Source organism: Augochlora pura, chromosome 5 (assembly GCF_028453695.1).
Source record: "Augochlora pura isolate Apur16 chromosome 5, APUR_v2.2.1, whole genome shotgun sequence".
NCBI classification, from domain to species: Eukaryota; Metazoa; Arthropoda; class Insecta; order Hymenoptera; family Halictidae; genus Augochlora; species Augochlora pura.
The window spans coordinates 20,821,888-20,847,504 of record NC_135776.1 but is presented as its reverse complement, the minus strand read 5'-3'; the positions used below and the strand labels follow the sequence as shown (position 1 = coordinate 20,847,504).

At 45.7% G+C, this 25,617-nt stretch overlaps 1 protein-coding gene across 2 annotated transcripts in view; it reads right to left on the bottom strand.

Moving 5' to 3' along the window:
- The window catches only part of Fur2 (furin-like protease 2), a 432,764-nt gene that overhangs the window by 22,435 nt on the left and 384,712 nt on the right, over positions 1-25,617 (bottom strand). For both annotated transcript variants that reach the window (XM_078181511.1, XM_078181512.1), the window contains exon 3: positions 5,179-5,283. In XM_078181511.1, coding sequence (XP_078037637.1) covers positions 5,179-5,283 — 105 coding nt within the window. The remainder of the gene's footprint in view (positions 1-5,178; positions 5,284-25,617) is intronic.

Sequence of the window (25,617 nt, the reverse complement as noted above, 5' to 3'; positions counted from 1 at the left end):
CTTTGCAAAGGGCGGCGAAAGCTTTGCGCAGATGAAGGTTTTCTGAGCGATTTATAGGGAACAGAAATTCCATGAAATCCTTGCAATTCGCCTGTTCGCATTTCCTGTAAAAACTGCAATTTTTATTGATTGATTCGTGTTCGAATAATTTAGAAATATAATAAGAAGAGCTTCCTATACTTAGATATTATGTAATATACGCTTGTCGCGTTACTATTATTGATTAGAACTGTATAATAATTTCTTAATAAACGTATGAATAGAAAACAATTTACGAATATAATAAAAAGAACTGATTTGGTTATTGTTTGATTCGTCAGTTAGTAGCAACCCCAAGAAAATCAAACTAATTCCTCGCAGGTATAAACCATCGCGATCGAATCGAACGAATCGACCGAATATTCGCCGATAAATCGTGTCGGGCCGCGCTTAAAAATGCATCGGCGCGCGGCGGGTGGGTGACGGGAACGCGGGAAATTTTTCAACGGTTTCCATGTCGCGAGCGCCGCGCGCGCCCTGGAAAACGTGACGATGCATTATAAACAGCACGCGAAAATTAATTTTGTTGCGGCACGTCGGCCCCCGGGCCCGGTCTCCCTGCGCACGCCGATCCTTTTCACTCTATTATGTTTTATGCCGCGCGTTCCGACAGCCGCGAATAAACTTTCGTGAATTTACGAACGGCCGAAGAGCAAAAATGTTCGCGGCCGGTGGCCTGGCCGAGAGCGGGGCGCGCTCTGCGCTGTTGCTTCCGCGATAAATCTGGCTTGTTATCGCGCCGACGAATTTTCGAATCGGTGCGGATTACCGTACGCCGTTCCACTGATTTGTGTCAACCCGAAAAAAATCGACGCGCCGTTCACGCTCGCGGGAATTTCCGGCGATTATGATTTCGACGCGATCGTTCCCGCGGCGCGAGCGATCGCGAGCGAGATCAGCCCCGTAATTTCACGCTGATTTATCCATTCTGCGAAATGAACACACCGTTGGTTCGCGCGCGGTGTTTCATTCGTAATACGTCGGCTGATAGAGGGTGGTGACAACGACGTTTCGATGGAACTGGCCAATTTCAACAGCTTTTCTTAAATAGACATTGCAATGTTTGTTATTCTACGAATTTTATAAAATGAAAAATTATCTCTTACAAGTCCCCCGAATTAATTGTCGGCTGATTCTGTTTCGAGACCGTTTATATTTCGCGAAAACGACAAGGGTGCCTGGAGGTGTTATGGTCGGCGAGGGGTGCCCTGTAAACAGCGCGGCCTCGCAGCGGGAATACGTTTTCGCGGTCGGGGGCGGACACCGTGGAACGCGGCGCGGTGATCGTTTTCATTCATATCGCCAGCCGGGACACCGGCGTTAAAGCCTCCCCCGTGAAATTCACGGCTGGCGAATATTGGCCGGGCTCCAAAGTCCCTAGGCTCGTTCGCGTTCCGCGTCGATAAGTGTCACGGTCGTAGGCGCCACGTGTGACAATGCTCGCGGACAGAGGGAGAGAGAGAGAGAGAGGAAAAAGAACGGGAAACCACGACGAGCTGTGGTTCCCATCGATCATTGTTTCCCCGCCGACGACTACTAATCACTCGCTGATTCGAGACAGTGCGCACGTAGCTGAAGACAAGCGTATTTATCATAATGGACAGATTTATAGGAACGCTTTTAATGGACAGATTTATCGAAACGGATTTTTGCCGACGGGATTCACGCGTGACCTGTTGAAGCTTTAGTCGAACTATTTCCTCGATAATGAATTCCGCGGAATTTTCTATATGGACTGTTTCAGCAAATAAAATTTAAATGGATGGCGTACGCGTTAAAAATGGGGAAAAATCTGTTGGCATTTTCGTAGAGACTTAATAAAAAATAATTAGAATAATAATTCTCTTTCCATTTTCCGTCTCATATTAATTATATTACTTGTCCAAATTTATACAGTTTCGGATTTCCAGGTGACATGGCTTCGACTGCAAAGGGTTAACATCCTAGTTCCGGTTTCATTAACGAAATGACTTTGGTTTCGTGGAAATTTTTCGAACCGATATCCAACACCGTACGCGCGAAAATATCCGTTAATGTTCCGACCACTCTCCGCTTTCGTTCGAACAAATGAGATTGCATTAGATTGGCCAATTCGATAATTAAATTAATTTGCAATCGAGGTAATTTCGGGGCTCGATTTTCGGTACTTTACGCATGAAAGTCGGCTCCCGCGCGTTTCATTTCGAAGGTGCTCCGGCACAATAAAGCTGCGCGTAATACCTATCAACGTTGTTTTCGATCTGGTATCTAATTAAACGGAGGGTTTGCAACATCGATTCGGGGGGGGGGGGGGGGGCTGGAGTCGTCTGAATAATTGCAGAAATCGGCCGAGATATCGAGTGCGAAGGCGCGTACACACGAGATCGCGATTAATTACGCGATACTCGGCAGCTGCGCCCACTCTCTCCGGGCCGAACTGTTAAAACAACTCCCGTTGTAAATATACATTACGCCGGCTATAATGGCGCCGGTATTTCTCGAGCAAACCTCTTGACTCCCGTTTCATCCGTGGCCGGCCGGGGAGTGCTTCATCGGCTAGAAAAAGACAGCGCGGTTTGAAAAGATGGGCCAATCACAATATTATCTCTGGGAGCGCGGCGATATTCTACCGTGTTTTTCCTCTTAAAGAAAGCTTCGCCCCGTCGACGGGTCGAGATGACCAACGGATGGCCACTTCAGTTTCAATGTCGTGTTCAACGTTTAAAGCCTTCCACCCCCCCCCCCCCCCCCCCCCACCACCCCTTCGCCGCCGTTCGCTTCTTGGCCGCGGACCGCGCCGGTCCTTTATTTTTTCCCGTCTCGATTGGCCGGCTTTACGATACTTTTTGCCGTGGCCGGTCACATTTAAAGTACTCGACAAAATCGAGTGGATGAAACGGCTTCGGAGAAGTTCAATCGAACCGTAATTCGATTGCATCTCATTCCCCTCGCTAAAGGGCTCCTTAACAATTTATTCCACGGAAACCTATTAACAATCCCCTCGATAACTGTCCTATAGAAAAAGGAAGCTCGATAATTCATTTCAACTCGCCACGCATTCCAAGCCGATCAGCCGAGCCGCGTTGTAACCGAATTCCACGATTTACCCGGCAATTCTATTACTTAATTGTAAGGACGTTAATCGCTTGCCAACTTTCACTGTTCCAACCACTTAATATTCGAAATATTATTCTAATATTAGTATCTATATTACAAACAACCAACCTAATTCTCTAAAATCGATTTGCACAGCTTTTTGCATTGCGCTACCTTTCGCGTGGCACTAATTTTTAGATTGCACCGCGGCGTTCGCGTCGCACTGCCTAAGATTTGCGTGGAAGATAAATATTTGTCCGGCTCGACGGTTTGCGCGAACTTAGGCGGAGGACAGCCGAGAGAGAGAAGGGAGAGAGAGAGAGAGAGAGAGGGGGAAAGAGAGAGAAAAAAGTACGTGTCAAACAGAGTTTCGCGAGCAGCGTCGCCAGGAAATTTGCATGAAAATCGGGGAACGCCATTTCGGCGTGTTTCGTCGCGAAATACAAGCCGGCGTGACGCGGCGCGAGGACAGAATTTTGTCCCTTTTGTATTTGCCCTGCGACCAGGGGGTACTCGCGGGTTAATTCATAATTTGATTGCGATTTAAAGCGCCCTAAAGCGAAACGTTTTCCACAAAAGAATCGTTTAGATCGCCGGGGCAAAGGATTCCGGTCTCTCGCATTCTAATGGAAATGAGAGTGAATTTTAAATTCTTACGTAACGAAGAATTAAAAGCGCTGCATATTTCAAATGACACTTTCATGCATATGGTAATGGCTCTTTCGGTTTTTTACGTATCTCTCTCTCCTTCTCTCAATGTTTTCTCCCTCTCTCCCTCTCTCTGTTCTTTTCGCTCTCTTTCTCTCTCCGTCTTCTCTATTTTCTCTCTTCTCTATCGTATACATATATTTTTTCTATCTTCGGTTATTTTTCTCGCCATTTTTAATACCAACGCGCCCGATTCCCTTTGTCGTTTGCGTATAATTCCCGTGACGGCAGCTCGGAGTTAAGCGGACGCGTAGGAATCGTGTGTGTCAATTATTGGGCATGCTGTACAACAATTTCGAACGACTCGCATTGTGCACACCTTCCAATTATCACGACGCGCGTCCACGGAACAATCGATACGCGGGGATCAATTATTGTAGAGCCCAATTAACACCCGCATAATGCTTGAAGCATCTAATGAAATTCGGCTGGATGTGCCATTAATTACTGTAAGCTGAATGTGCCGGGCGCTTGTATCGCAGCGAGTCACGCGATGAATCGAATCTTTTCCCCCGTGTTACCGTGTTTCGCGAAAAAGTGAGAATAGAGCGTTCTATTAAAAAGGTGTAAATGTTTAGCTCAATGTTAAATTTTCTTTACATATTATATACATGATTAATATTTGAAAAATTATATAGTAACATTGAAACTTGCTATTGATCGGGGAAAAAAGAGTCGCTACACGAGTGTAAAGGGTTAAACGGTGTTTTAACACTATCGCGGCTCGCTATACACCGACTAAATATCTCGTAAACGTATATTTGCGATCTTGGTAATAGTCGATCAAAAAATTAGCGATCAATCATTGCGACAGGCCTTGTGAGCCTAGCGTTAAGAAAGCAGAGAAGCAAACCCCCGGCCGCAGCACGAATTCTCTCTAATTTTCCGCAATTGTCGGCACAGCAATTCGGACGTGGTAACAGCACGTTATCAGCGGGCGAAATAACTTTGCTGGCGGGTGGGCTGAAAAAAGTATCAAGACGATATTTAACGCTCCGGAGTGCCGGGGCTGAATTACGCCGGCACACGTACGACATTATGTAACTGCGTGACTCGGTCGTTTGTTTCGGACGGCGCGCACTGCTCCCGGTTCCAAGGAGATAGAACGAAAGAGAGGGAGGGAGGGAGAGAGAGAGAGAGAGAGGGTGAAAGCTGTTCGCGAACAGGAGAAAATTAGAATGCCGGGTAAACAATGCGCGTCGTAGTAGAACAGACGCCGTGAAATTACGCGCCTCTCTGTTTCGCACCTGTGCTCTCCGGTTCGCGCGCGCGTTCCCTCAGTCGGCCCCGTCACAGTTTGACGAGCACACGGGTTGCTCCTTAACCCTAGGATACGTCAAAGATGGAATCACTTACCCGTGGCTCATCCCTTAGCGTTCTGTGATGCGACTCGCTGCTCGACAAAGACCTCTTGTGCAGCCGTTTGTCCGCGAACAGGTAATACTCCCTCAGCGATCCAATCTGCAAACAAAACAAAAGTATTCCTTAATTTCTTTGTGGCTGGCCCATTGCCCTACTCCACTTATGGGACTTTATTTTCCAGCCTGGTAGTCGGGGAATTATCACGAATACAGTAGAACATCGATTAGGTGAGTTGAAAACTTATAGTCAAATCTCTTTTTATTTTTAATGGAATTTATTTTATTAAAAATATTTTTTTAATTAAAAATAAATTCGAAGAGAGCTTGTCTTATTCGTTTTTTCGAAATAATCTAGTCGGATCATTTCTAGTTTCCATTTTACGATAGAAAGAGGAAGCTTTTGAGGTTGAAGGGACGGTAGATGGGTTGTAGCGATTCTAGGGACACAGGTACTTTCTCCCGGTTTCAATTAAACGGATCATGGAAAGACCGTGAACGTCAAATATTTGTCTTGCTAAACGACCATGCGCGTGATTTGTTCTATCTGCCTGACCCAGATCGGCCACAAATCCTTTATTTACGTTGGATGGACTAGGATCTGGTTGCCCGATAAGCGACCGATTTATTTCCTCGTAGCCTGCGATGGTTTGGGAGATGGAACTACGGGTTTTTAATCCTTTCAGATTTTTTTGTAATAATATGAATCACTCTGGAGTTTTCGAATGCCACTGTGGCGTTTTCAAATATTCTGATATTTCGTAACGAAACTGTGACGATCTTTACAGTTACATTTTCCTTTCCAATTTACCGAATGCCAGAGAGAATAAAATTCTCTTGTTCACCTAAATCCAGCTTTCATTCCCTACTACGTCATTTGAAAGTCTGTTTCGTATCCCGAGGTACTAGACCGTGAAATATTAAACATTGTTAGCATTATGGGAATCCCCAAAAAATTATAAGACACATAGGTAGTTTAATCCGCCAGACTCAACTTTCATTTTTAATTTACTGCCAGATTCGGGTTACTGCTTGTTCGCCGAAATATATAAACTCTCCTGCATTGTTACTCGACGGACTATATTATACACTTAATCGCTGAGAAATATTAAACGTCGACAGCGAACGTAAGTCGTAAAGAAATTACTAAATACAAAAGCAAACCGAAACATTTAACAGAGTTTCGTTTTAATTCGTGTTCTCTGAACAGAAGGAATTTACTTATTCGCCTAAATACACCTTCAGGATTGTCCCGGCGGTTGTGTTTAATTACGGGGCCGTGAGAATTTTGCAGGAAATCGTAAAACACGGGATTCGGGGAGTATTCATCGCGATCCCGTTTTATTTTTAATTTACCGCGAGCCAAGGAAAAGAAATTTGCACTTAATTTTCGTTTCACCAACACATCGCCGCCGCCGCCGCTGTTCCAACCGTCGCGCGGTTTCCGTTTTATGAAACGCGACATACCCTCCTTACGGAATATCAAAAAAACTGGAACAAAGAAATCTCATTACCGTCTTGAATGTTGCGCCGTGCGTCGCGCGGGCTTTAAACAAAAATGCACGTACAAGTAATACGGTTTTCTTCGCGCGAAATATGAAACGGTGGCCGGCAACGACTATCCCGCGAGCAAACGTGCTGAATTTGTCAAGAAAACTGCGAATTTTTCTGCGAACTTTTCCGCGTCTAGCTGACGATCCAGCTAGAAAAAGAATTGTACAAGCCGGTCCACCTAAAGCTAGCGATATAGTTCAGGCAGCTTGCTTTCTTCAGTTACGACTGTTAATTCTTCTTAGTCGTTTACTTTTTCCATTATGTGTGTTTTGTCTGTATATATTATTATTCATGTATAGATATATAGAGTACATAGGATGATACGAAGCTTCGTACCCATATAGTTTAAAGGAGAAGCATCGAAAATAGCAGTTCTATAAAAATCGGCGGCGAAAATTGATTTCCATTGTCTGCGGGCATCCTGGGATACCCGCCTGGCCGGAAACAATTTTCAGGAAAAAAATTGGGTCACTGTATTATGAAGCAATATTGGACTAGCCAAATTGCCAATGCGATTTCGGAGCAGGGGAACGGCTGACAACGTGTTCCATGATTTATTTGCTCTTCGGGTCGGCACGGTGCGCGCGGGCGTTTTCGTTCCTGGATCGTTATTAAAATATTTGGTCATCTGTAATTGGTCGCTTTCGTTCGTCCCCCGTAGCGGTGCTATTTGCAGCGGCGACAAATGAACCTCAAATATTATTCCCAATCTCGTAACGGCCGAGTCGGGCGATTTTCCCACGCGGACACGGCGCTGGAAATGCCATAACCCTGCCGCGCCGCGCGCCCGACGGCAATCGATACGAGACGGGACGGGACGCGTGGGCGACGGCGACGCCGACGAGGACGAGGACGGCGATGACAAGTCTGTCGGCTCGTTAGCCTCGCATACACCTCGAAGAAGATCTCCGGCAAGCCGGGATGAAAATTCGCGCCGCCCGATGCCGGCTTGATAATACATTCAACGACTCGCGATCTTAGTTAAACTCGTATCTCGAAATCCAACGGTGCCGGATGGTTCCGCGCGAACGCCTGCACATTATGTGCCACATAAGGGCCATCCCGAATCGGGGACAGCCCTGTAATTCTCCCGGTGGAAAACGGCGTCCGAAATACGGGCCCGGGGATTCCGGCGACGATTTTCGCGGCGGTCGATTCCGCCGCGAGAGGCTGATGCGGATCTGATAATTAGCGGATTCATGGGAACAATGTGTCATCATGGGTGGATTCAGAAATTTTATGCAAGCTTCGTACCGAACTTTAAGGACACTGAAATGAGAAAATTTGGTTGAAAGATTGCTCGCGATCTGTCTATATGGAAAATATCATTTTTCTACATAATTTTGAGGAACCTAAAAAAACGAGAAACTTTGAAGGAATCATTTTTATAAAATAATCGGAAAGAGGGTGATTCTATGCAAAAAGATAAGAAAAAAGTTGCGGTAACATTTTTTTATCCCGCACTCCATTTTCGAGAACATCAACATCGGAGTTAGGTCACCTTCGCGATGAATTTACCGTCGAGGCTGGTGTCTCCGTCGAGATATTGTTTACAAACATTTAATGTTACGTAATACGCGTGGGTGGGCTTTTAATGTTTGTAAACACTGTATTGGTTAGAGGCACCTGCCGTGTAAAAATAGACCATTAAATTCATCAGAGAGACGAGCGGACATTGAAGTCGACTTTTTTTAAACGGTGCCTGGCATAAAAAGATGTTATATCAAATGTTTTCCGTGTTTTCTCGCGTAAAATCATCAAGCAACCCGGTTGCCCCACGAATTTCAGCGTACCTCGTATATTTCTATGCAAATAATAATTTTCATTCTTGACTCTGAAGAATTTAAAATACGGAGAAACATGGTTTCATTGCTTAAACGATTGTTCACGACACGATGCGGCTAATTATCATAAATATACACGGGATTTTGTAGTTGCAAATTTGCATGTGCCGTAACTGCACGTAGTTCCGTAGTTTAATCGACGGCGTTGAACGCAAAGGTGATTTTATTGCTAGACGGTGCGTGGAATAATCAAGCCGCGGATCTTTATGCAAATCGTCTGTTTTATTATTTATTGTGGAAGAATGTGGAGAAGTGGAAAATTGCGGATCCCTCGGGCGGATTGAATTTGCTACGATGAATAAAACTGCAGGCGTTTAGGTAAATTAAAATCTATATAAATAAATGTAATACAAAGTAAACGCGTATAGTACAGGAAAATATAATAGATGAGAGATTTATAATAGAAAATATAATAGATAATCGTAACAATAGCTATCTTATTTAGCGTTGCAATTTAGTGGTGCAACGAATTTTAAGCTCTGGCTTATTATCCTAAAATACTATTCCGTTCTATAAACGCTTAAATTCTCACGATTAGACAATCAAGATTCTAATGTAACTCGAAATCCAGAAATCGGAAAATAATCTGCGTTCCCATGAATCGTCGGAAGCCGCGAATACCCAGAAATATTCTGCAGTTAATCGCGATTCCGCTTTGCCTGCACGAAAGCGAAAGAAGTCCTCGGGCTCGCAGGGAATCAAACGAAGCTTGCAAAGCGATCTGGCGCTGAAATATCCGCGAACCTACGTTCCCCTGGATCGGAACCCGTCTAGTCAAAGGATACTTTTCCGGAGTGTTGCGTCCCGCCCGGAGAATCTCGCGATCCGAAACGATCCGAAAATGCATCGAAATTGAAGACACGGATATTTATCGAGAACCGAGGAGCCGCGCGCGCCCGCAGTCGCAACGCGAAAAGCGTAGCTCGGAATATCGGGGCAAATATTTGCAGGTGGCGTTTGCTCCTCCGTAGAGCATTCGATAGATCGGGCCACTTCTGCTCGGCAATATTTCACCGAAGAAATTGAAAAAGGCGACTCGCCACGTTACATCGTAATTTTCCGTATCAATTTAACGCGGGGAACCGGGACCGGGTTCGTGCTCGTAATCGCCGCTGTAAATCCGTGCGGCGAATGCCAAAGAGGCGGACTAAAGAGAAAGAGAGAGAGAGAGAGAGAGAGAGAACTGTAGGTGTGAACGCAATAACTGTGCGAGTAGAAATTAGCACCTGCACGACGAAACGCTCTTCGAATTCTTCACTTTGCCCAAAAATAGATTATTCTGAACATTTAATTGTTAAGATCGAACAAGTCGAGGCATATCATATGGGAGGAGCACTGGCCCCGGGAAGTAGATTCGTCCTCCTTTCAGCGACGACTTGATTGCTCGATATTATTGACCGTTCATGGAAAAGACAACAATGAAAGGGACTTGTATCAACATCGCCGTTCTCGGTCACGAGTGTCTATCTTATTTGAAACGCGGCTGGTCAAGAGCCTCTCCCTCGAACCACCAGATTCCCGAGAGCCGCCCTTTGTGGTCGGCCATGTTCGCCGGCAAAGAAACATCCGAGGAATCGGAAATATCGTTGCGTCGAGAGCGGCATCTGGTTTTCTATAAATAATTGGTCTCGTTGTAAAATCCTGTCGATACGATCGCGTTTCCACTGGCGAGCCGCGCCGTCCTCGAAACCGCTTCGCAAATCGGACGATTTCGAGCACGAAGCGCATTCTTACTCGCCGCGGTCCTTTTTCTGTTAGTTATCGACAATATGCGACGTACCGATACGGATGATTCATCCGAAATATTTATTATCGCGTCGCGTTATTTTTACTTATTCATGTCACTAAATTTCTCCCATTGGTCCACCGTGCGCCGGTGTCGACTTGTCAGGGAATCAGGAATAATCGGTACGAAACGGACACACAAGAGTATTGGCATACACCGAGAGATCTCGCAACAGCTTGCGACGACTTTTCGCGTCAGACCAAGGAGAGTATCTCTCCTAGTGGCATTTCCATGAGTGTAAAGAAACAGAAAACGTAAGAGTGAGAGGGAGAGGGAGGGAGAAGGACGCGCGAGTCTGAGCTTGGCTAGTTCCGTGGCTGTAACAGGTTTTTGTTCGCGATCGATCCAGCCGCGGGGTCCGGATAAAAACGCGATCGAATACCGTGTGCCGCAACCGCCGCCGGCAAGTTGTTGGCTTGATTTCCCAGCGTGCACGCGCGGAAATCCATTTCACGAGCGGCCGCAGCTTTGAGAAACGCCGATATTGTTCTCGGGGCTCGGGCCGGGCCGGGCCGGCCCGGGCTGATTTAAGGCGGTTCGGATACGCAGAGCTTTCCTTGAATCTCGAAATCCCGCGCGCTGCGGTTGCGGCTTTTCGGCGGCGAACCCCGCGTCCAACTTATCGTTGCACACACGTCTCGCTCTGCCTGGTGGTAATCTCGAGCGGATATACAAACGGACCGGAAGACGAAGCACGGATTCAATGCGACTGGGACCATTGTGGGTGTCAAGGAGCAATGTGCCACGGTGCACAGTGTTCCGCCGAAACCTGGACCAAAATACAAGAGTCGGTTTTATTTCGTGCGCACTTTCGCTATTTTACCATGCTATTTTATTCAAAATAATCTCAAAAAAGCAACCTTTTGCAGGGTTCTTCTCGAGTATGAAAGGTAGAATGGTTGCGAGTCATAAAATACTTTTAAAATACAATTGCAATATAGATTAAACATCATAACTTTGTCATTTATCATTCGATTGGCGTGAGCTTAGGTCTGTTGGGCAGACAAATGATTGACCTTTCTAAGGATACTTGCGCTTAATAGATGTTGCCGCTAATTGCTGAGATTGGTCTGAAAAATGAATTGTCGCACCGTGTGTTTCGTCGAGGAAAGATCCGTGCGTGCGGCCGTGGACGGGTGTGCGGCCGGAAAACGAGTCGCGGCGTGGCCGAGGGGAGCCGAGGGAGGCGGGGGGCCCGGCCTCTCGGTTGCCGTTCAGATAACGGGTAAGTTACCACAGCAACTACGGGCGGAACCGCTAAATCAAACCGGCCAAGAATGCCTTACGATAACCTCCCGCATACCACGGGTCATCGGTCCGCTCGGCCGCCGCCGCCGCCGCCGTGTGTCCCTTACCCCGATATGCTTTGCCTACGGTATATCGTTCCCCGGCCAGGGGCCGAATTAAGGTAATACGCGTCTCATGGCGGGGTCACGGGAGTTTCAAGTTTCACGGTGACGACGGAATTTCCGGAGCGAGGCACTCCGGCTTAGCGAGCTTCTGATGAAGCTTGAGGTCTCGTTACGATGCACTGTCGCTGACCTGACGCTTCTTAATAGTTGCTCGGAAAACCCTCCTTCGCCCCCCCCCTCTTCCTTAACCGTCAAACTTTCCAACTTCCGCTCTGATTTAACCCCTTTGACTCCCGGGGGCTCCACTTGCGACTGTCGAACCATGTAAAGGCGACGCCTGTGACGAGGAGCTCGCGTCGTTCCCCAAGCTCCGATGCTATCGCTTTATCTCGTTTCTTCGACTCGTTCAGCCAAACGTGGCTGGGTATTTTTTTTTCAGCAAAGTTACAGCACTTGGAAATAACTGTTGTATCACCGAAAAAGGAGCAGGATGTTTTACCGTTATTTCAAGAACGCCGATCGCTCCGCAGAGGATTGTTCGCGGACGCAACAGCGGTCCTAAAAGGAAATCTCAAGCTAATCCAGAGCGCTTCGAAGTCGCGCATTCGGCATATTTTTCCGACGCACGACCACAGAAGCCATTCATAAGCGACGCAACAATATCCGCAATGAGCGTGGAACGCTAACTGGCCATGTCATTGTCCACTCGAAGAGGCAGTCGTGATGGGTAAACCCTGTTGATGCGGGAGCAGAGCGGAGCAGAGCGGAGGAGGGTAGAGAAGGGCAGAGGAGGGCAGAGCAGAGCGTAGCGGAGCTGAGTTAGCCGACCGCAGCAAAGCGTGTCGGTCCAAAAGTAAAAATATCAACAGGGACAGATTCGATATCGGTGGGAATGATGATCGTTTAAATGAACGCGGCGAACCGGTATTCAACGCGTTTGAAAACGGCCCCCACGAAGCATCCCACGTGCCCACCCGGTCTCTGTGTATATGCGGTTCCACCTTGTTTTCCTTCCCATTTTTTCTCTCTCTCTCTCTCGCTCTCTCTCCCCCCCTCTCTATCTGTCGCTCTCTCGATATTTTTTTGTTCCCGTTCGTTTTACACCGCCGTCCACTATTGATTTCGATCGATACACGCTTTTTGTCTCTGGCTCGGGCCGATGTTATTTAAACCGGTCAAAAGCAAATCTTGCGTGCGGCACGGGCCAAACGGCAAAAATTTTCTTATTTGCTCAACCGTGGCCGAAGTGTTTGTAACCCACTTCGTTAATTTTCACGGCGGCCAACTCCGGCTTTTCCCTCTCGGCGAAATTATTTTTCGATGCGCGCCGCGCGAGCACGTCACTTTTGCGCGCTCGTTCCGTGTGCATAGTTGTGCCATGGTTTCTTTAAATTTTATGAGAGCGGGGTCGATCGAATCCTTTAAACGTTCAGTTCGTACGTGATATGGGGCAATACAGCGTCGTTTAATTCGCGGTATTTGTGAATGGTATTCTTGTAGTTATTATTTTCTATTTATATTATAATCTGTTAATCCAAAAGTTAATTACTAACTGTAGATATAGAATGGCTTCAGCCACCTGCGAGCGACACATCAATTATTGTTATTTGGTCTATTAATTAAACAGGCGAAATACCCTTCGTGTTACAGAATATAATATACATACAGCAGTCTGATTAACCGACATAGTAAAACAACAGGATCGGCATTTTCCTAGTTGAACATTAAAAATAAATAGAAGCCTTAATACAGGCTTAAATAAAGACGTAAACTATGTTGAATAAATTATGTTGGATAAATAAAGAATAAATAAGAATTCTTAAGAACTTTAAATAAGTGTTTAAGAGCGAATTAATTTTCGCATCTTCGATCGTAGCGTTTGTATAAAAAGTTGTCGGAGTCGCTGGAATTCGAAACTTCGCAAAGGGGCAACGTGACCGAGGATCGATTTACTCTTTCGCAGGAACGGTTCAGCGGCTATCCTTCTTTTTCCTCGGAGTTAACAATAACGAGGTAACCACGTTGATTGGCAGTGCTAGATCGCGTTCGTCGGAGGGAGCGATGTAAGTAACGATACTTCTAAACGCGAACGCTATGAGGCAAGGACTCCGGCTGGCACGCTCTGCAATGAGTTAATGCATTTTACGCGGTGCTTATTAACGCGGCAGAACGTCGCGCCGCGGCCATTGGAAAATTAATACCCTTAACGAGAACACCCCTGTAATGGGTTAATTCCCTTTAAGCATCGCCGACGAATGCGAGCGGTCGATATCTCTTCATCACTAGAGCGATCAAATGACTGTATTTAACGCGGCCGATCATTATTTTTCCTTTCTCGGCTCGGCCAACCGTATAATTTTCTGCTTGTAGCAGGTTATTCGAATCTCAAAAAGGGAATTTCATTTTGAATGAATTTATATTTTAGTCAATATTTATAGTAATATGTACATGAATCCGAACGTGGTTACTCGAACACGTTTGCGGCACAGTTTCTGCGAAGTGTCGATGGTGTTGAATCGTCGTGATCGCGCAGAGTCCCCCGATTATGATATTTCACCTTGATGGCCGTGATAAAAGTGCGCCGACGATTAGAGAGGAGGTTGTGCAATCATTGAAATAACTCGGGGCCAGAAACTGGCCCCGCTTGCTCGCCCGTGGCGACCGAGCGATTAAATAGAGCGTGTCCCAGCGAGGTATGTTTCGCGTTGGCCGTGTGTCCAGTGATCTTTAACACACGCGATTTTTCCGCCGAGATAGTACACATAATGCATATAGTATACACGCCGGGAACTATTGCTGAAATTCGGCGTGAAAAATGGAAACGCCAGCTGTCGATGTTCTCATCTACATCTATTCCTAGATATTAATGTTATAAATATTAATTAATAAATAGGAAATCTTCGTCACGAGTCTGGCACGTTGTTATAGCGCAAGGGGTTAAAAATTGTGTGGTTTCCGGCGAGTATCTAAAAAATCCATCAAGAGTACGAGATCGAAACCAGAAAATAAAAGAGACCCGCGCCGCGGGTCAAGCAAACAGAGATCATGAATTCTACCCAAACAGGAACGGTCGTATTTTTCCGCGAGGCGCGTAATAATTGAACGCAAACAATCAGCTGATTGGAAAATCGATGCAGCCAATTATTTGCGAGAAATAACGAGAGGAGAAGAAATGCGACCAATGAAAAGTGAGTAGTCACGTAGACGACATCGTATTCGATAAAACGGCGCCGTGCCGGATGATTATTTAAATTTCATTTGGTTGGCGTATGAGGTTTGATACACGTCCTGCTGTAAATATTATAGTCCCGGGCGTTGCATTGTTCGTCGTTATACTATATACTAGATATATACTAAATTCGATGCTAATTCTTTGCTTTTACGCAAATTCGACGAATTCCGTCTCTTCCATTGTGAGAATTATTTAGATCTTGAGGTAACACTAAAATAATATCAATTTCAAACAGCATATTCCCAGAAGCACCGTGCCGCGTAAGGTCGCGTGTTCCCGCAGGACCACGCTGTAATTTCGCGGCGCAACGATCGGAGAGAAATCAATTTCATTTTTTACGGTTTGGTCGAAATTGAATCGGCACAGAGAGCGGACGAGGGGGCGAGGCGGGGCGGGAGAGTGGAGGATGAGAAGGAAGGAAAATGCGATGAGCATTAGTTAGCCGACGACGTTAGACACACGGCTCGCGTAAAAAATAGCTCGCGGAGCCTTCGTTTAACGCTCGAAACCGTGTTTCCCCATTTACGGGGGGTAGAGCCGAGTTATCGCCGATCCGTCGTAAATTTTTATCGGCCGCGGCCCGGTTCGGCGTTTCGGCCGTGACTGCGGGGTTCGACGAACCCGTGTTTTCCGATTCGCGCGATCCGAGAGGGTCGTAGGATCCTAAACGGGCCCGAGCCTTTCCTCGACGATCTCGATTTTATTGCGCAGTGGAAATTATTTCGAACTCCTTCGAAACTGATGGAAACTTTCGGGAACGTACGTTTTTCGAGGAAAAGAAACGAAACAAACTGCGATAGAGATACGAAGAGTTCGAGTCAGCTTAATCTGAATTAGGATAGATATATTATAATAGTATAATAATATAATACTATATATAATAGTATAAAAATATAAAAGAATGAAACACCAATTTGCGAAACATGCGAGTAGTCGACGTCAATCGACCATCTTATCATGCCCAAAACATGATCTGCTACGCGAAAAATACGAAAATCGGAGGAGTCGGATTCGAACGTTTCCACGTCGATTTCGAGTTTATCTCGACAGCGAGAACGACCGGTGATCGACAGATAATTACCGGAGATCAATCAAGAGCCACGAACAATTATTTTTTTGCGTTCCCTTTAAGCGTATCTCCGGAACGCTCTATTTTATTCACGATCGAAGCTGCAACGCGCGAAACCTAAAGATTGGAAAATATTCTGACCCGATCGGAACGTTCGACGATCTCGAGCTTACCCTCGCAACGACAATTATCCATGATGGACACATAATTACCGGAGATCAATCACGGGCTCGGAATAACTGTTCATTATATTATTTTCGAACGCTTCCGCGAGGTGATCGAATATCGAGGGATCTAAAATTGATCCGAACAATTGCTTGACCTTTCTTGGTTCGTTAGAGTTGCTAAAGTTATTTCTAAACTCGCAAATATCATTTTCCACGTCTTCTCAACGAGATTCGTGCGATTATATCACCTAATTTCTGATTAAATTGGGAATTGGAAATTGGACAAATCAGGACAAGATCGGATCCGAGCGTTATCAAGTTTAATTCAGGAAATATTTGGTAATTAACACAGGAATCGATGCAAATCATTCGGACACTACGGTCGACCGCAGTTACAATCCTTTTCCAACGCTTCGTCGGCACGTTCAACTTTATTCGAACGGCATTAACTGCTTAAACCGCAACATTTACAACCGCGAGTTCCGGATTAGCTACATTAATTATCTTTCTCTCGTTCGGACGTCGGATTACCCTCCGCGAGCCACTAATAACGAATTAATCTCTCGCCTCAATTTACCGATCGGTAAAAAGGTGAATTTATTTAGCGGGCTCATTCAAGATTCATTTCGAAATTTGATTACGAAACAGGAAACGTAACCAATGCAGCGAAACCTTTCAACGTTACTCCGTGTACCTTCCGCTAATTACCCGGTACAAGTTTATTCAAGCAAGAAACTTTGCTTCTAAATTCGTAGAAAATATTTGGAAATTATCAATTATCAAATTCGACACAGAAACACGGCTACACTTTTTGAAATGTCATTTCAACCGCAATTCGATTAAAACCGCGTACCATTTGTGGTAAACATAAATGGTTACACGACATATTTATTTAATACGCTGAGAATATTAAATTTAATTTCACTTCAATTTCATTTTTTTCTTCATATTTTGTTGATCGTACCATGAATTGTAGACCATGCAATAACTACTCTAAATAAACTAATTACTGACGGATGATAGAGTAATTAGTTTATGTATGAAGATCAAGTCGAGCAGAAATGGTTTGGCACGTAACGCGTTAATACATATTCGCGAAGTGATTCGGTGTCTTAAAAGATCGAAGAAGCTGCCGAGGAATCGCGACTGGCGCAGAAGCGTCTACTAAGAATTTAATGGGTCGAAAAATTCGTTGGCGGGATGGTCGAGAGAAAGAAGGACGTTAAAATGAAGAGGTTCTGCGGGAAGCCTCGGCAGGGTTGCCGGCCATGTAAATCCATGCAAATAGATGGGCCCGGAGCGCGCTTAAACCGTAGAATGGCATAAGGACCGAACGGGGTGTGTCGGATCGGCGAAGATACTTCGGGGATTTCGAATCACTTGGAACGTTTACTTCGGCAGTTACTCGACGGTGTACTACATGAGCGTGCATCATACGCGATACCTATGTGCCAGGCTTTCTAGCGGCACATTATGTAGCCTGGGACAACGGAGAGACGGGTGGGAAAGGGGTAAAGAGAGAGAAAGACTGCGATAGGAAGAGGAAGGACGCGGAGGGAGAAAGAGAGATAGATAGCGATGGAAATAAAGAAAGGGAAAAATAAAGAAAAAGAGAGAGAGAGAGAGAGAGATAAAGGGAGACAGAGACTGCGAAAGGAAGCAGGAAGAGAAAGAGGAACAGAATTAGACAGGGATGGAAAGAAGAAGTAGAGATAGCGGCAGAAAGTAGGAGGAAGTCGAGGATGGAAAGAGAAGGGGGGAGGAAAGAAGGAAAAAGAGAAAGGAGAGAAAAGCAGATGGGGTAGCCCGGGACGAAGACCGATCGGCCGCTTTTCCCAGATACCGTCTACGATCTCGGCTCGTCCTTTATCTATTTACTTTAGCCGCCCCGGCGACTTTGCCTCACGATTCACCGTTCCATTCTGCCATTTGTTCGCTCGCGCTCAATTTAATGCGACTACCGCCGGGGGTGCGAGCCCGTGAAAGGTGAAACGGGGACGAGAACCAGCGATTTGATTTCGTAAAAATGGCCGGCTTGCGACTGACTCGGGGACTCCGTGAGACGAGTGGATGAAACCGTCACCCCCTCCTCGAACGGCAGACATTCTGAAAATCTCTGTCGCTTCAACCCCTTCCCACGGACCCGCGACACCATTGTGGCCCCGGAAAGTATTTGCTCGATGGAGAACCCGGCGTTGGAATTTTTTCTAATAAATAGTGCTCCGACCAACCGAGCTCCTACAAATATTTAACAAAGTTAATTTTATATTTTAACCGTTATCCAACTGTATTTTAAGCTTAACCTATTTTATCTCATTTTCTATGTTAACTGTCTATACGCTGGCAAAAGGTGTTGAAAAATTACAGAAATTATTTTTCTTTTCGATTACAAAAAAATTTCGATTGCTTTTCGGTTTACCTAATATATTTCGAGGCTTGATCTCTAAAATATTGAACCTGGCGTTGAGAAATGTCGCAGATCACGTTGTCCGCATTCGCTTAGCTGCCACCAAAGCCGTTGTTTCTCCGAAAACGCGAATCCCATTCCATCCCGGCCTCGAAGAAGTCTCGAGCTGTTTCTTCGAGGATGGAATTCGCGAAATGCGAGAAATAGCTAGGCTTAGCCGGGTAACGATCGTCGTCGCCGGAATATCGTCGTCGCCCCGGTAAAACCGTAACAAGAAGAGAGAACCGGTTACGTCAATTTGTCAGAGGTTTTCCCGGCGTGGCGCGGCGCGGCGCGACACGCCCGGCCAGAAGAAGAAAATCGAACGCGACAAGAAAATTGCCGTGATACAAGTGTCCGAGCGAGGGAGGGGAAGGTATCCGCCGCTCTTCCCTAGTGGACGACGCGAACGCTCTCTCTCTCGTATTTGAGCCGTAATGTCCCCGTCAAATCCTTGTTTTCCGTTTCGTTTACCGGAAATTGATTTTCGATCTCGCATTCTGAAAGTGACACGCATCGCGAGCACCATCGCTCGTCTCCGAGCCGTCTCTCCAAGGAAATTGTCTGCCATGCGCCCGGAGCTATACCGTTTTATCTTCTATGCCCCCCCCCCCCCCGCGCTAGCTAACTCGTGCCACCGACCTGCGGGAATTACCCCATCTTCCGAACGACGAGAAAACAACCCCGCTCTACGCCGCACCTATCGCGAATCGCTGCTGCTGCCATCCAGGAAGAACGATGTTCGACGGTCTTCTAAATGAAATCGGTTCACGCGAAATACCCAATAAATAGGACCGTACTACGTTAACCGGAGGGCGATTAAGGGTTTGGAGGTCGCTCGTGTTTCACTTACGACCATATTTCTTTACTTATAGCCTTTATTTATTCTAACATATTCATAATAATTTAATTTAATATATTTTCTTCAATAAATATATGACTATGCAGCCGGCTGTGCTGTTCCAGTTGTTAAAGAATGCGTTATACTACAATATCTCCTCGCTGTCATAAATCAAAGAGAAAACGGTGCTCGCAGGCGAAACGTAAAGGCGCGGTGAAAAACGGTGAGCGTCGCTTAAAGAAAGAGCGATCTAGAAACATCGTTTCTAGTTCCCAGTTCTTTCGGATCTCGCGTCTCTCCCTCCCGGAACGAATCGAAAGGAAATCCGTCCGGAATTCGTACGACGCCGCGCGGCGATTTAACGACCGCATGCCATAATGCGGGGCGAGATAGTTTTTCCCGGATAGCCGGGAGCAGCGGTCTGCGGATAACACGAGCGCCTAGGCGAGAAGATAGGGGGCGGGACGAATAGGCTGAATATAAGAATCGGACTGCGAGCGCCTTGCCTTCGAACGATCACGGTCTCTTCCGGTCATTAGATTCCTGTCTTCTGGAGCGATAAAAGGGAGGCAAGAGAATGGCGTCCAGATCGTTAGCAAGATACGCCCCGTTCAACGGGAACACAACGATGAACGATCGAACGGAACGCTCGCTGATGGTCTACGTCTACGTTTCCCAGACGCGTCGAGCAGCCTGGAAAATGGCTGACTTGCTAGTGCAAAAGTAAAAAACTGGACGTCGTACAACCATTTCGTGTTAGAAGCTTTCGTCAAATTAGGCAATCTTTTTCGCGTAAACGGTAAAGCAGCAAAATTGTCCACGCGTCTTTTAACTCTTTGAACTCGAGGCAGGAAATATGTCATCTCGCCAAGGTATTTCAGTTCATCGGTAGCTCGACCGCGTTATATGTATATCGTTGATGCTTGATCGAACAATGCAGCCAGGTCTAAAAGACTTCTCTCCAAACTGTCGACTGCGTTTCAGACACCGTTTTTAGGCGACCGAGATATAGAATTCGAATCTGACCGCGTTCTTCCGAGCTGAAACGTCGGGGCCATTGAGAATTGAAGACCGATACGTACCTCGGACACGTTTCGAGTAAAATTAAACAGTGGTGGAAATAGCACCGGTTGAAACTTTCCCCGAAAAATCGTCTGTAGATATGAATATTTGGCTCCGCTATTTTGAGCAATTTCAATAGCAATTTCACAAGAAATTCTCAGAATTAATTGGCGATAATATTATAATTTAACTGCTTCTGAAATTATTATTTGTGCTATCTGGAAATCGTGAAGCACGGCGCCTCCGAACTTTCCGCATAGATATTCGTTTCAGTGATTTGTTCCTGTCATCCGTTGTTTCTCGCTACCAGAGTTATCACACGCGTTTCTATAATTGCATTCTATATTATTAAAAGTTTATTCGTTATCTAATTTAATCCGACACTTTCGGACGTCGTCCTATCGCCATCTGTTAATGTCGAAACCCACTGAAACAATGAAACGATGTGAAAATGTAAAATTGAAAAATTATTGTCCCGCGATTTTCACGAGTTAAATAAAGCTGGCGTCAAACACAAGAATACCTAAATAATGTGCACGGAGTATTTTTAGCAGAGGGATCGCATCCGCAGCGCCGAAATTTCGTCTTTTCCGCGCGGATGGATTGGCTGCGCCTAGGCGGTTGAATCAATGGCGCCATTCTTCACGATTAGGTCCGCGTCCCAACGATTTAACGCTCCGAGGAGAGGAAAAGCGTCGTGTTCGCGATCGAAGGCGAATCGAGTTCGGTTGTCCCCGACGGCGTGGCGCGGCGTGGCGCGGCGTGGCGCGACGTGGCGCGGCGTGGCGCGGCGGACGAAAAGACGCGTGAAATTGTCGCGATGTAGACGATTTCGTCGATCTCTCCTCGGCGTTAAACATGCGAACATCGCCGCGAAAGTAGCGAAAATCCCGCTCGGGATCCCGTGCACGCCAAGTGCGACGCCGGCGGTTCGAAAATCTCGATTCGCAATTTCCTATCCTATTCCCTTTTCAGGGCGCCCGCTGCGCGCTCCCTTCCGGCGCACCTAACTGTTTCCTCTTCTGCCGTTTATCTGATCCAGCGACGGGGATCCGGTCGATCGGAAACAGGACTGGCTCATCTTCGGTTTCTTTGTTCGCGCGATCGATCTTCGCAGCTTCGTGAAATTATTCAAGTTTTATAAAATTCCATCATTCGAACACCGTTCGCCTTGTTAGAAAATATCTTCCGCGTCTCGAGCGCAGACGCGAAAATATCCGGCGACCGATTTTCATTATTCATCGATTTGAAAAAATTCCGTAGACAGCCAGGAAACGTGATCACGACGAGCCGATGTAACCGGAAACTCTAATTGCTGAATGGAAGCCCCACACGATTCGGCAGTTCTATAGCAGTGTGCCGGCACCGAATACATATCTGCGTTTGTAAAGTTGCGGTAGCACCGAAATATGGAAAATCCAAACATTGTTACGATCGTCCATAATACCAATTACGTTTCACCAGGTTCGAATGATCCTGGATGAAACATCCACGATAAATCTGTCGAATAAGCGGCGCGATTAATTTCTGTTCCACTCGTATTCCGAATAATTCCACTTTAAAAGTCATATTTATCAAGATTAAGGAAGAAACTTTGAACCATATAATCTGTCCCTCTAGCAATGTCGAGTATCGTTAACGATAACGGAGATATTGCTTCGCAACAGCTTCAACGAATCAGTGTCTGTATACGATTGAAATTACAAACAATAATATTAAATCCCGAGAATTTGTCTGGTTATCATCCCAGGCCCTTGTTCCGCTAAATAATTAATTTACTCGGGTAGAGAACACGTAAGCCCGGCAACCCTCTGCCGCAAATCCGCGACGGTTTTGTTAGCGGCGTGATCAAAAAGAAGTTCCTTTGTGCGGAAATTTTTATCCGCACGTCGGTTCGGATAGAGGAAGCTGTCGTATTGTGAGGATCGGCCCGGGAGCATCCATGGAGAGGATTTTCCATCGCGTGTATGCTTTAACTGGAACAGCCGGTCCTCGGCTGAAACGCTTCTGGAAAAATGTGCCCCCGATATACGTTCCGGGGATTTTGGTAAAGACTATTGAATAAATCGTAGCCCTTCACGTCGACGCGGCCCCGGGTCTGAATCAAAATACATAGAGAACCGCTACCCTATTCTGCCCTTATACACCCTTTGATACCGGCGCCGAACTTCTGTTTCTCGTTTTGTTTGTTCAATCAGCCCCCGTTCTAGTTCCGAATTTCATTTCGAACGGTCCCCTGAATTCGTAGATAAGACGCGCGATTCTCGTTCTATTTCATACGTAAATTACTTGTCTTAACAATACCGGAATTTTTAAGACATTTACGTAATAGGTAGAAATTTCTTCATCATTCAAATATACAAAAATGCAGAAAATACACTGCTCTAGAGGAGTACGGTATTCATCCTTTGTTTTTACAATCTAATGATGATTGAATAAACTTACTTTAATATATAGTGAGCTCGCATTAAAAAACATCCTGTATTTCAGTGGGTCACTGTCAGCCGATTCGATCTATCGATCGTTCAGGTCTTGAAATTTTCACAGCGTTCCGTGCGTTTTCGGTCGACCTCGGTCAAGAAGCAGGTTAATTAAAAAAACTCGGCCAGGAGGAGCGAGGTTCCCGAATGAAATTTCCATCGATGGGACCAGGCCGGCAAGCAACTTGGCTTTCTTCCCCGAAAGTCTCCATTATTTCGACTCGAGGTGAACGCACAGTTATATTTGGATTTACATAATTCTCCGTGAGTCGAATCTCGCCGTGTATTCTCAATTTGAGCTGCGCGAAGTAACTCGCCGAAAGTTTTCGCGAACTTCGAGCCCAGCCGCGGAGCCCCGAAGTACATTCAAACGAAAATATTCTAGCCGGTCCGGAGTATAATATGTAGTTGGAAAGAACAGTTCCGAATAGACCCGGGCGCGATGATGAATCCCTAATGGGCTCCATCGACGGTCCTTTTACTCCTCGTTTCGTTCTCCGTTTAACAGCTTTTTTTTCACCAGCGACTTTCGACCGGGCGACGTCCGGTCGGAATCGCGCCGTTCGCGACTTTGTTTGCGAACAAGCCGGTGGAAAACTTTCCACGCAGGCTCCACGAGGCGGAGAGTATAGAGCACGGGGATACTTTTTCTTTCGCCGTATGACGACGCTTCCGCTGGTTCCGAACTGCGCGCGATGGAACATCCACGTTTAATCTGTCGAATAAAATCGGCGGAACGTGATAACACGATTCGGCGAGATGTATATTTTTTGGAAAGATAAAACTTCTAAATCGAACAATTTTTATCGTGCGAACCTTAAGAAATTAGTAACATATTTTCTTTTAGGATATAACTGTGATTTAATTTGTCACAAGTGACTCTAACGCAAACGATCTTTGTGCTCCGTAAAGTCTACTAAAAATGATAGAGCCACGTTTTGAGCCACCAATTCTTCTCGAAAAAATGCGCGGCTGGATCAAAAACTTTTACCGGAGGTTGCATCGGCGAAACACCGGCGAGCATGAAAATATTTTTTTTCAACCTTTTTATTTCACAAAATGCTGTTGTTCACACAGCATTCTACGTGACCGTTTTTTTACGTTTTCCAAAAAATATTTCGTTTCGTACGGAAGTAAAGTTACACGCCGGAATGAAAACAATGAAGATCGTATTATTGAAAGATATAGGAGACCAGGTCTTAAGATGTAATTTCTGCTGTAACAGAAGAAGAAGAAGTTTCTCTTCTCTGGCGGGTTTTCGAATAACTGAAATCCAAAAGAAAATATGCTACGTCAAACACAATTGTAATTACACCACCGGCGGCTGTTAAAACTGCAAACACCTGGGGTAATTAAATGGAAAGTATAGTCCGCGCTAACTCGCTAATGAGACCGCGAATTTCATACGCTGGGAGTAACGATGAAAGATGCTCGGCAACGAATGTTTCTTTTTTTCTGTTTTTTCAATGAACATTTTCCCTCGCATCTCCCTTTACAACTGGGTCGATTATGTTGCCTGCAATTTTACGGAATTAAGGCGCCTTTGCCGGGTCTTGCGAACGCCGGCTTTGTTCCGTATAAGACGGACAAGCACCATGCGAACAACGCACTGATGAACCATGAATCAACTTTTTAACAACGACAGTATTCAGTTGCGAATAAGATAGAAACAATACGAATAAAATTTTATTCGGATAAATTTATATTCCATGGACACGAGTGAAATTTTGTTTATTAATTTTTATTTCTCATTTTTTATTAAAACCGAATTTCGCTGAATTCTGGGTTTTTCTTCAGTTTCACTCTGGAACCGTCGCTTATCGAATATTTCCGTTGGTTGGAAAATGACGACACTCCGGGGTCGGCTGTCATCGGGTTCAGTCGCAGGCAATGCCCGAAGAGGTTTCTCTTCGATTTCTGACCAGCCTCGGAACCCCGGGAAAGACGAGCGAATCAACTGTAAAAGTAACTCCAGTTAGGAGTGCCTTTCATACGTCAAATTCCGGTTCGGCATGCCCCTGAGGCTAAACTGCGTCATCTTTAGCTCCGGGCATAGAACTGTCAACCTATCTAACGGAATCGCGGCAGCGCAACTAGCTCTCTCGATATAATATAAAATATAAAACGGCTGTCGCGGGAATAACAATCATATATTAACAACAAGGATCAATTATTCTCGGTGCCACATTTGGCACGACTCTACCGATTTAGATCGCCCGAAATGAAACTTCGAAATAAGTCAGCGATGCACGTCAATATTTTAACGCAGGCTAAGATTGCGAAATTATTTTGATGCTCTCTCTGTAATGGAGCTATTATAATATCACTCTCTTTCTCTCTGCCCAGAGACAAATAACAAAGAGAGAGAGAGAGAGAGAAGCGAAAAGAAGAAATAAGCACGGATGCCTTGATATTGGATGCCTGATATGTCTTTCGACATATCAAAGGCAACACGTTGCGACACCGCGCTCCGAGTAATGGAAGGATACCGATTTAACTTGTTTTTAATTAAATTCAGCGAACACAGAGGCCCCTTGTGCCCCTGGCCACCCCTCCACCCCCTCCCCTCCCCCCCGTTTCTCTTCCGGAGACGCGAAGGACGAG